At 50.9% G+C, this 11,406-nt stretch overlaps 1 protein-coding gene across 1 annotated transcript in view; it reads right to left on the bottom strand.

Annotated features, from left to right (window-relative positions):
- Positions 1-11,406, bottom strand: part of ANKDD1A (ankyrin repeat and death domain containing 1A) — a 35,355-nt gene that overhangs the window by 21,207 nt on the left and 2,742 nt on the right. The window contains exons 4-9 of the mRNA XM_015568467.1: positions 10,912-11,010; positions 9,789-9,887; positions 6,045-6,149; positions 5,278-5,376; positions 1,377-1,475; positions 784-897 (exon numbers count right to left, since the gene is read on the bottom strand). Of these exons, the coding sequence (XP_015423953.1) occupies positions 784-897; positions 1,377-1,475; positions 5,278-5,376; positions 6,045-6,149; positions 9,789-9,887; positions 10,912-11,010 (615 nt within the window). The remainder of the gene's footprint in view (positions 1-783; positions 898-1,376; positions 1,476-5,277; positions 5,377-6,044; positions 6,150-9,788; positions 9,888-10,911; positions 11,011-11,406) is intronic.

An 11,406-nucleotide genomic window follows, 5' to 3' on the forward strand; every position in this document is an offset into this window, starting at 1 on the left:
GGGTATTTTTACATTTGCCATTTTGCTATTTATTTTCTTTTTTGTTACTAACCCTCACCCCGGGATGTTTTTCCCATTGATTTTCAGAGAGAGTAGAAGGGAGGGGGAGGGACAGAAAGAGAAACATCTATGTGAGAGAGACACATTGATTGGTTGCCTCCCCATTTCATAGTGGGGGAAAGAGGCTCAGAGAGGTTAAGTAACTTGCTCAGATCCCAGCAGCTCAGCAGTGGAGAAGCCAAGACCAGCACCTGGGCCTGCTGCCTCATAGCCTCGGGGCACACAATGTTCTGGAATCATTGTGGCTGTTACTGCTGACACAGTTACAGCTCAGCCGCCCAGGGCAGCCGTCCCAAAAACCTCAAGCGAAGGCAACCAATTGATGTGTCTCTCTCATATTGATGTTTTTCCCCCTCTCTTCCACTCTCTCTAAAAATCAGTGGGCCCAGCCGGCATGGCTCAGTGGTTGAGTGTTGACTTAGGAACCAGAGGTCACGGTTTGATTCCCAGTCAGGGCATATGCCCGAGTTGTGGGCTCCATTCCCAGTGTTGGGCATGTAATAGGAAGCTGATCAATGATTCTCCCTCATCATGGATGTTTCTATCTCTCTCCCCCTCTCCTTTCCTCTCTGAAATCAATAAAATATTTTAAATAAATAAAAATGGAAAAAATATCCTTGGGTGAGGATTAACAAAAACCTGACATGCAATCCAACAAAATAATTACTTGGTTATGTGTAAGATAAAGGAATGGAGCTATTTAAAAGTCCGCTGTCAGTAATGGAGAGGCCTGGCTACCTGAGTGAGGGCATTCACGCTGCTCCCCGCCGCCAGGAGGAGCTGCACACAGTCGGGGTGGATCCCTTCAGCAGCAGTATGCAGGGCGGTCAGACCTTCCTGAAACACACGGGAGAGGGGGAGAGGTATGGGGAGGGCAGGAGGCTGAGGCCAGGACCTGAGACCAGAGGACACCCTCCTGCCAGGCTCCCGGGCTCGGAGCTCTCCACTGCCCTGCTCCTAGGACAATGGCCCCATTGCCTGCGGTTCCCTAATCCCCGCCCCTGATTGTCTCACCCCGCTCTCTGTCCATTCCCTCCTCTTCCAGGAAGCCTCCCCTGCCCATCCTGGTCACGAGACTCCTCCCTTCTGTGAGCACACACCCTGTGCATGACTTCCTGGTAACCCCTCCTGCCTGGTGCCCCACTAAGCCTGGAGTTTTGTGCGCCGGCTTAGCTTTTCCTGGCAGGCTGTTGGGTCAAGAACAGATCCCCAGCTGCCAGCTTTAGGGCCTCTATCGGGGAAAAACACGGGCTGTGGGTTCCTTGAGGGCAGAGAGTGAGTGTCAGCCATTTCTGCTCATCCCAACGGCAACTCACCGCATTCCTCTCCTCCAAGTCCAGCCCGATGTCCACGAGTTGCTGCAACACAGCCAGGTGGCCCCGGCCGGCGGCCAGGTGCAGAGCTGTGTTCCCCTCCTGCAAGAAGGGGCCGGTAGAATCACACACCTTCCAGGCTCTGAGGGCCTGTGAGAGCCACCCCTTGTTTTATAGACATGGAAACTGAGGTCCAGAGAGGGAAGGTGACATCTCCAGGGTCACAGAGCAAGTCCATGACACGCTGCGGCCCTGAATGCCGGGCCAAAGCCATCCTGCTCCTGAGAACTGCGCCAAAGACTATAACCAGGGCACTTCCAAGGGCCGAGTCCTGGTCTCTCTTTTTTGGACAATTCACGGCAGACACATACTTTAAAAAAAATAATCCCTACTTTCCATGCTCCTGTCTAAAGCTGGCCCCTCCCTGGGGACTGCAGACCACCCACCCTCCTTCTGCTCAAGGCCAGGACCAAGCCACTGCGCCTTGCCCTTTCCCAAGACATTATTAGCTTCTCATGGAATACGGTGGCCCACCCTGACCCCACATTTAAAACTGGGACCCCACCCCTGTCCTCCCGATCCCCTCATCCTGCTCGATGTTTCCTTCTTCTCCACAGCACCGCCGGCCTCCTCAGACCTGTAGGATTTCCTTGTCTCCTGTGCTCGTGGCTTATTGTCTGACTCTATTGGCAGAACATCAGCACCACAGGGTGGGAGTTCTGTCCATTTTGTTCTCTGGTTCCCCCGAGCGCCTAGAATAGGGTCTGGGCACACGGCAGACTCTCAATAGACGTTTGTCCAATGAGTAAATAATGTGATGGGAGCTTCCAATTGGCCTCCTGGCACTTGAGAGCCAGAGGCCTGCAGTCGCCTCACATGTGAGAAGTCCAACGGTGACCGTGACCGTGACGGAACCAGAGGCTCCATGCGGCGGGGCAGAAGGCACATGTTCTAATACATGTTCTTTGTATTAGAAGTCCCTGCTTGGGGTTATCCTTAAAGGGATCTCACTACGAAGGACAGCTGGAAGGAGGGTGCAGGGCCCCAGCAAAGAGGAGGACAGCCGGAAGGGCCAGAGATAAGTATGTCCCTAAAGAGGAACCACAGATGGAAGACCAGGGCAAGGTCCCCTGAGGGACCACCAAAGTGTCCAGAAGGGAAGATGCAGCCTTGGCCATTCCTCACACCCCAATGGCCCCTGGGACACCTCTCGCTGAACCAGTCATAGGGGCCTCCTCACTCAGGCTCCTTCTTCGCGCTGGCCTGTCTCACTGCCTTCCTGAGGGGTGGACATTCCCACTTAGCACAGATCTTTAAAGGGCCCGAGGAGGATGTGAACATATACCAAAGCCAAAGCAGTACTTAAAAGAGTTAAAAACATGCCCCACTCCCCCATCGTAGATCCACATGTACATAAAACAGCTATAATTATCATATGAGATCAAAGGTGAAACATTTACATTTCTTTTATGATGACAGTTATATCATATTAATAAACAAAAAACAAGTTTTAAAAGTCCCAACAGCTTTGTTCTGCTTCTCTCCCACCTCTCTGCAAATGTGCATTTAGCGGCTTAGTCAGCTCTCCGCAGCAACAAGGATCAGGCTGGGAATGTGGCCATAGCGTGAAGTCTCCGTGATCAAAGAAATGCAAACGCACTGACATGTGCCCCCAGCTAGCAGGGCAGGGCTTTCTGCTCCCTTCTGGGCTATAAATATCCACATCCTGCCCTTTGAAGCCGCAGGTGGCAGGGACCCCTAAAAGGGCACTTGAATTCTGCCTGGGCAGGACGGGGGCTCAGAGGCAGGCGATAGAGGCGTGGCCTGGGGTCCAGTGACCTCTGCCCTCTGCAGCAGGGATGCCCAACCTCTCCACCTCTGTGAGGCCCTATCAGCATCTCCTCAATGTACCCAGTGGTATTCATCACTTCCTCTGGATGCTCAAAGCCTCTCTACCATCACAGCACCTGTGGCATAATTTATGTATGTTGTCACCGTTATGTCATCGTGTTGTCTGACAGGTGGGGTAGCAGGAGTCAGACCTTCAGTAGCCCAGAGCCTTGAAAAGCTCTCTCTGCTGCCCTCCCCAGATGAAATACAAAATGAACATATTCCTCATCTGAGCATTCAGGACTTCACAGCGGTGTCCAATTTTAAATGCTTCTTTCTAGAATTTCTGATAGCAGGCTTCTGAGCAAGTTCATCAAAGCTGGGCTAGTCGGGCCGGCATAGCTCAGTGGTTGAGTATTGACCTATGAACCAGGAGGTCACGGTTCTATTTTTGGTCAGGGCATATGCCCTGGGTTGCGGGCTGATCCCTAGTAGGAGCGTGCAGGAGGCATCCAATCAGTGATTCTGTCTCATCACTGATGTTTCTATCTCTATCTCCCTCTCCATTCCTCTCTGAAATCAACAAAAATATATTATTTTTAAAAAAAAGCTGGGCTTTTCTCGTCCTCTGGTTTTGGTGCTCTTGCTCTCCTGGGCCCTGAGTGCAATCTTCTTGCCTCCTGAGTAATGAGCCCTGGCAGGGGCTGTCCTTTCGCCCTCTCTGTAACCCTGCTGCCTGGCTCAGTGCCAGGCACAAAACACAGCCATTTCCAGGAAAGCACCCTAATCGGAGTCTCAGGACCCCACTCAGCCCTTTCATCCCAAAGGATGAATGCAGACAGATGAATGCAGTGCAGACCTGAGGGCTCAGTGCCCCAGGGCGCAGCCCAGTGAGAGGAGGAGGCACAGAGCGAGGCATCAGGATGCCGGCTCCAAACCCAGCTTGGCCGTGGCCTCGCTGTGTGACCCAGGCCGAAGCAGTCCCCTCCCTGGCTCTCAGTTTCCACATCTGTGCAGTGAGAAGGTTGAACTGGCCCCCGATGACGATGTCTTCCAGCTCTAACACCCTGTAATATATTTGTCTGTGAGCTCTCTGTCCCCTAGCATAGGAACAGGACTCCTATCTGACCAAGCACGTTAATCAGAGGATTAAAAACAGAGTTCATCTCTTTGTTAGAAGCATTGTTTAGAATCTGCTGCAACATATTTGCCTAATGCAGCGGTTCTCAACCTGTGGGTCGCGACCCCTTTGGGGGGCAAACCACCCTTTCACAGGGGTCGCCTAAGACTATCGGAAAAGACATGTATAATTACATATTGTTTTTGTGATTAATCACTATGCTTTAATTATGTTCAATTTGTAACAATGAAGCTGGGGGTCACCACAACATGAGGAACTGTATTAAAGGGTCGCGGCATTAGGAAGGTTGAGAACCACTGGCCTAATGATTTGCAATGGTCCATTGATACCAGTCATTTGCAGGGTGGTCCTTCCAGTCCCCATCCCTCACTCCTCAGATTCGTGAAGTGCTCCCTCCTCAGTGCTCTCACCCTACTTTTGCCATAATCACTGTAGCTTACTAAACCACAAAGAAAGCAAACGACCACAGGACGGTGGCTACGATTCCCCTAACTCTTCCCACACCCCCAACAACAGATGTTCCCAGTGGAATCACAGTCCGCCCATACCCACCCCAGGCAGCACTGCCAACCAATCCGATCTGCCATCCTGACTCCCCATATTAGATTGTAGCTCTTTACTAGGATTGCAGCACTGAGTTCCTTGAGTAAGAAACTGTCCCCTAGCCTCCCCTATCCCCCAGGGTCTTATGTCCATTGGCTATGCGCATATGGAAAAAGAAAAAGAAACTGTCTCGGGCAGCTCTGTGCCCCTCACCTGTAGCACAGAGTGGGCTCAGAGTGTGCCCAAGAAATTCCGGCTGGATGGACATCGGACACACTCTGGTCTTTGGGCTCCTGCCCCTCCAGCAGGTTAGAGGCAGAAGCAGGCCCAGATGAGCTGCCAGCGCCCACCCCTCTGGAGCCCAGCACCTGGGACCTGCGGTCACAGTACCTTGTCTTTAACACTGTGATCACAGCCAGAGCCCACCAGGAAGTCCAGAGCCTCCAGCTGCCCGTGTGCGGCCGCCAGGTGAAATGCTGTCCTTCCCAGCTGACGGGCGGAGAAGAGAGTGAACTCTTACGCTCTGTCCCCCGGCCTCTATTTCCTAACCATGTCGGGCTTGCAGTGGCTTCTCCTGACCCAGACACGCTCCCCTCTCCTGGCCCCACACACCCAGCTTCCCAACAAGACCCCACCAGGGGGGGTCAGTCCCCCACTGACACCCTCCTGTGGCTCCCGGCTGCCTACTGAGTAAGGGACAGAGCCCTGAGGCTGGGGGTGGAGCTCTTCATGAGGGACCCCAACCCTCTGGCCCTCACTCCCAATATTCTGACCCACCTGATCTCACACACAAAGGGCCCTTTCCACCCCTAACTCTCTAGGATGCTCTCTCCTCCGTTTGGAACGGCCCCCTGCTTTCCAATCTTATTGACAGAATTCAGTTCATCTACCAAATGCCACCTCCTCCAGGAAGCAGGAAGCAGTGGCTTCCCTCTCTAACAAGTCTAGTCCTTATCAGAGCCTCTCTGACAGAACTAACCACATTTCTGCTGTGTCTTGCTCATTTGTGCCCTAATGTCCCTTCTAGACCCGCAGCTCCCTGAGGCGGGGTCCAGTCTGCACCAGCCACAGCTCAAAGGACACACCTGAGGAATGGGCACGAGTGGCCCTAGGAGCCCCGGACCCAATGGGAAGGACAGGCTGGATGCCACCCTCACCTTGTCAGCACGGTCCAGGGCCACGTCCTCCAGGTCTTCCATGATGAACGCCAGCACCGGCACGTGGCCTTTCTGGGCTGCGCAGTGCAGTAAGGTGAGGCCGTCCTGAAACAAGCCCAGGGTGGTCCCTGCAGTCTGGAACGGAGACCCTCCTCACACACTGTGAGGAAGGAGGGCTCCTGGCCCCACAAGCAACATCAGTGAGGGAGGTTTGCAAATGCTATGTTGACAGCCTAGAGCCTCTGCCCTGGCTTCACATTGCAGCGGGGGTGTTTAAAGCACTGCTTTTCAAATAGATTGCAACCACCAGCGGGTCATAAAAATCAACAGAACAATGTCTTACCTCTTGACAGTGGTTTGGGTTATACAGGAGTAGCATTTGTCAAATCTCAGAGAGTATAAATTTAAGATTTGTATATTTCCTTGTATGTAAGGAAATTGAACCCTAGTTAATGATACGTATGCTGAAATATTTAAAGGAAGTACACTAATGTCTATAATTTATTTTTAAATGCATCCAAAATTTATAAAGAACTCTAAAAACTCATCAATGAGAAATTAAACAACACAATTATAAAATAATTTGGACCTCAAAGTATAGGGAAGGCAAATAAGCACATAAAAAGATATCTGACATCATTAGTTGTTATTGAAATGCAAATTAAAACCACAAAGAGTTTCCAACAATAGACTATGGAAAGGGGAAAATGCTAACATTACAGTGGAGAAACCTGGCTGTCTCTACTTTAACTAACTAATGAAGAGTGATATTGTGGTTTATAATTAGAAATATATATTTGGTCTTTATCCCTCTTCCTTGAACAGAGCTCCTAAAACCTTTGAAATTTCCTAAATGGTGAAAGCGTTAAAGGTGTCTTTTATTATGTTAATGAGGTAACTGTAAAAAAAAAAAAAACCTAGGTAACCTCAGGTTGGGGCCTGGTTGCCTGGGGAATCAACCTTGATTAGAAGGTTGAAACTTTGTCTTACCCCCTGACATGCAGGGATGGAGAGGACCAAAGGTTGAGTCAAGCGCCAATGGCCAAGGATTGCCTCACTCATGTCTACGTAATGAAGCTCCACAAAGACCCAAAAGGAGGGGGTTCGGAGAGCTTCCACTTGGTGAACCACAACATGTCCATGTGCTGGGCCCCACCCTCCTCGAGGACAAGACGCTCCTTTGTTGGGGACCTGACCCTGTTATGGATGAAAAGGGGGCACATGCACACCTGACAAGCTCAGGGAAGGCCTGCGTGATGACCTTGCAAACTCAGAGACCTAAAGTAACCACAAAGGATGGGCTGAAATGAAAGCTTTTTAAAATAAAAAGTCGTTTATGATGGGTAGTCATGTCCTAGGCCTGTATCTTCCCTGACAAAGATCAACTTTGACCTTCACTGAGCCTATTGTCTTTTTGCATCTACGATAACATACATTTGGAATGTCAGGGTAACTTCCCTGTTTCCAGACCCCTTAGGGCACAGCCAATGCACCAGGAGGAGACCACAGAGTCCCTCACTGTTACTGTTCTCCTGCTAATTGTTGACTGTTAACTAGCCTGTGCCCACCTTGTAAAAGAAGCATGTGTCTATCATTTTACTTTTTATCCAATCCCAGAGGTTTCCCAGCTTTGCTTTCTCTCACCTCCCTAATCTGTCACCGATGGATTTCATGTAACCCACTTACATCTCCTCTTTTTATTGTAGTGCATAAAGCAAAGTGCAAAACTACCATTTTCAGCAGTATTATCTCAATCCATTGAGATTCTGCTTCCTGGCAATTGTCACAGTTTGGCTCAAATAAACTCACAAAAATCCTTCACAGGTTTGAATGTTTCTTAGATTAACATCATGTATCTCTTCATCTGGCTTGTGATTCATATCCTTTAATATCCCTTATAATAAACCAGTAATCTAGTAAGTAAATGGGTTTCCTGAGTTCTGAGAGCTGCTCTAGCAAATTATTCAAACCTGGGGAGGGGTTCGTGGGGAGCCCAAATACCAGGCTGGACTTGGGGTTGGTGTCTGAAGTGGGGCAGTCTTGCAGGGCTCAGCCCTCAGCCTGTGGATACGATGCTGTCTCCTGGTAGAAAGTGTCAGAATTGCGTTAATTTGGTGGGACCCCTGGTCAGTGTCTGTGGAGAATTGAGTTAATTACTTGGTGGCATGGAAGAACCACACACATAGGAACTGGTGGCAGAATTGGATCAACGTAACATGCCAGTGACAAATCATGGTGGTGTCATATGCGCCCTGATAGCAGGAGGCGAGAAAGGAACTTGACCTCGGTGGTCTCCTTCCCAAAATTCTGTCACCCCAATCTAATCATCAGGCAAGCCAAAATGAAGGACTTTCTACAAAATACTTGACCAGTGCTCTTCAAAAGTGTCAAAGTTGTGAAAAACAAGAAAAGATTGAGAAATTGTCACAATATTAGAGGAGACTAGTGAGACAAGATGACTAAGTGCACTGTCGAATATTAAGTTTAAAAAAAAAAACAACTGATGAAATTTGAATGCAGTCTGTAGTTTAGTAAAACTTGAAATGTCACCAATGACTGGCAAGGTAAGCTTTGGGCTGAGCAGACAGGGGTAATGATGGCCTCTGACCTGGGCCACAGCTCATCCAACAGTGAGATGAGTACCTTTGGGAAGGACCTTGAACAAGGGATTGAAAGTAAGACTGGTGGACTGTTTGCAAAGATGGCTGCTACAACTCTCCCCACCCCGCCCTTGACAACACCTTAAGTAGGGGGGCTATACTGCTCTTTTCAGGGGGAAGCCAGCTCTCTCCATCCCCCCAACCTAAGCTGGCCCTGTGACGGGCTTTGAGCAATAGAATGTGGTGGACACACTATCATGTGACTCTCCAGCCTTGGCCTCAAGAGACCATGCCACTTCCACCCCTGCATTCACCCATCACTGAAAGAAATGCTAAAATCTCAAGCAGACGTTTGACAGAAGTGAAATAAAATGTTCTTTTTCCATCCACATCCCTGGGCCCCTGAAGTTGAGAACCCCTGGCTGACAGCATGTGGCCAAGGTGTTCCCATTTTCTTTAGAACCACTGTGCAGGGGTTCCAGGCACCCTACCTGGCTGGGCCCTCCCCCTTCAAACCACAGCGCACACCAGTGACAGCGAGGGGCTGCTGGGCTCCCTGACACTGCCCCAGATAATATATACACAGAACTGCACGTGCTTCCCCCACAGCTCGGAGGTGGGTACCAGCATCCCCATTTCCAAAGGGGAAAACTGAGATTCAGGGGGTAGAGTAACTTGCCCAAAGATCCCAGAGTTTGGTAACCAGTGCTTTCTCCACCCCGCCTCCCTGAGCACAAGGGAGGCAGGGTCCCCCCTCCCTCTCAGTCTTCCGACCACCCTCTGAGGGTGTTACTTGTATTCCTCTTCTGTGAATGAAGAGGCTGGTCAGACAACTGGGGACTGCCATAGCATCTGGAGTGGTAAAGGATGAGGGGATCAGAAGAAAGAGGGGTTCAATGTTGATGGAAGAGGCACCTCTGGCCCTTCTCCAAGCGCCAGTGGGAGCAGCGAGGGTCCCAGTTTCACAGGGTTGAGCTCAGCTGGGTTTTCAGGAGGCAAACTGGGGCAGGCAGAGGCATGTATGTGGGACCAAAGGAGCAGCGATAGGGCAGGTGTCAGAGGTGGGGCACGCCTGTGCAGTTGGGTCAGGGGACAGAGGAGGCAGGGGCAGTGGGGTCCAGTGGGCTGCCAGTTGAGGCCTTACCTTGTTCTCACAGTGGATCTTGGCCCCCGAGTTGACCAGGATCTGAAGAATCTGTAAGTGGCCAAACCAGGCAGACAGGAGAAGTGCATTCATCCCAAACTAGGGGAGAGGACACGGGAGGAGGGGAGGAGAATGTGAGGAAGTGTGGCTGCTTTGCAAAGTCACACAACCGTAAGAGACCGTAAGTGCCAGCCAGGCCCAGGAGCGCCCAGCTTTAGGAATTTAAAGTCCAGGACATTTTTAAAAATAGAGGCTGATATACTATCGCAAATTTTCAGGGTAGGGGAGGTTGCTGACTAAAACAGCTGCCATCTACTGTCACCATCATCTCATAGAGAGAGACCATTTTAACGCAAAAAATTTGGAGGGAGCCAATCTCAGAATATACTCTTTCCAAATACAGTTTTTTAAAAACATGTTTTTATTGATTTTTAGAGAGAGGAAGGGAGAGGGAGGGATAGAAACATCAATCAACTGCCTCTTGAACGCCCCCTACTGGGGATCGAGTCCAGAACCTGGGCATGAACCGGTGACCTCCGGTTAAATGGGTCGAATGCTCAACCGAGCCACACCAGCCAGGGCAATATTAAAATTTAGACTCTTAAATGTATCCCTGTCAAATGCCACTGTCAGATGCAGCCCCTTCCACAAGCCTGTAGAGCTAATTTTGTAGATCCTGCTACTTTTCAGTGCTTAGCAATGTGCTGCTTGCCAATTTGCTAGTCTTTGTGCAAATTGTTAAAGGATTAGACAGGATAGGGCCTTGTGGCACAGCAAGAGAGACCTGCCCTCTGGTGACTTTACTAATCCACTCAGTTATCTGTTTTACAGCCCATATCTCTCCTTGCCCACATGATAGCAGGAGAAACTGAAAAGGCTCTCTGAGCATTGAAAGGCCCTTGAAGATGGAGAGATCTCTATGACTGGACAAGGGGTAAAGGGAACCCCTGCAGTGTCAAAGCCCCTAAAGACTTAGACCCCCCCGCCCATCGGCACCTGCGCATCTGCATATCAGCGGTAACCTTGGCAATGACACTGTTCATAGATCCAGAGTGAGCTTCCCCACCCTGAGACAGACAGACAGACATGCACACACAGACACGCCTCCATAGGGGTCCCGTACCGCATCCTCATCGTCCACAGCAGCCTCATGCTCCAGGAGCAGCCGCACAGCTTGCTCGTGCCCTGCACCGGCGGCCCAGTGCAGGGCCACCCTGTCCACCTGCCAGGAGTGAGAGGAATCCTGTGAGGCACTGGCTGGCTGCCTGGCCCACGTCCCCCACCTCCACCACCACCAGGCCAGGAAACTGGTCTACAGCACGGGAGGCCTTGGCTGGCTCTGGTGACCAGTGACTGGGGCCCCAGCCGCATCCTGGTCCCTTCCGCCTCCAAAGGGCAGCAGCTGAAATGCACGTAGTAAAACACAACAACTAGATCCATCTGTACCCCATCTGCAATTCTTCAGAGCTCCCCACTGCTCCTGGGACAGACTGCATGGCCTGGCCCTCCCTACCACTGCTTCCCAGAAATGCCAGCTCCCCACTCTGTCTGTTCCTGTGGCCTGTGGCTTTTCTCCACGCCCCTGAGGGTCCCTGAGGGTCCCTGAGGGCCTCGGTTC

Source organism: Myotis davidii, unplaced genomic scaffold, assembly GCF_000327345.1.
Source record: "Myotis davidii unplaced genomic scaffold, ASM32734v1 scaffold461, whole genome shotgun sequence".
In the NCBI taxonomy this organism is placed as follows: Eukaryota; Metazoa; Chordata; class Mammalia; order Chiroptera; family Vespertilionidae; genus Myotis; species Myotis davidii.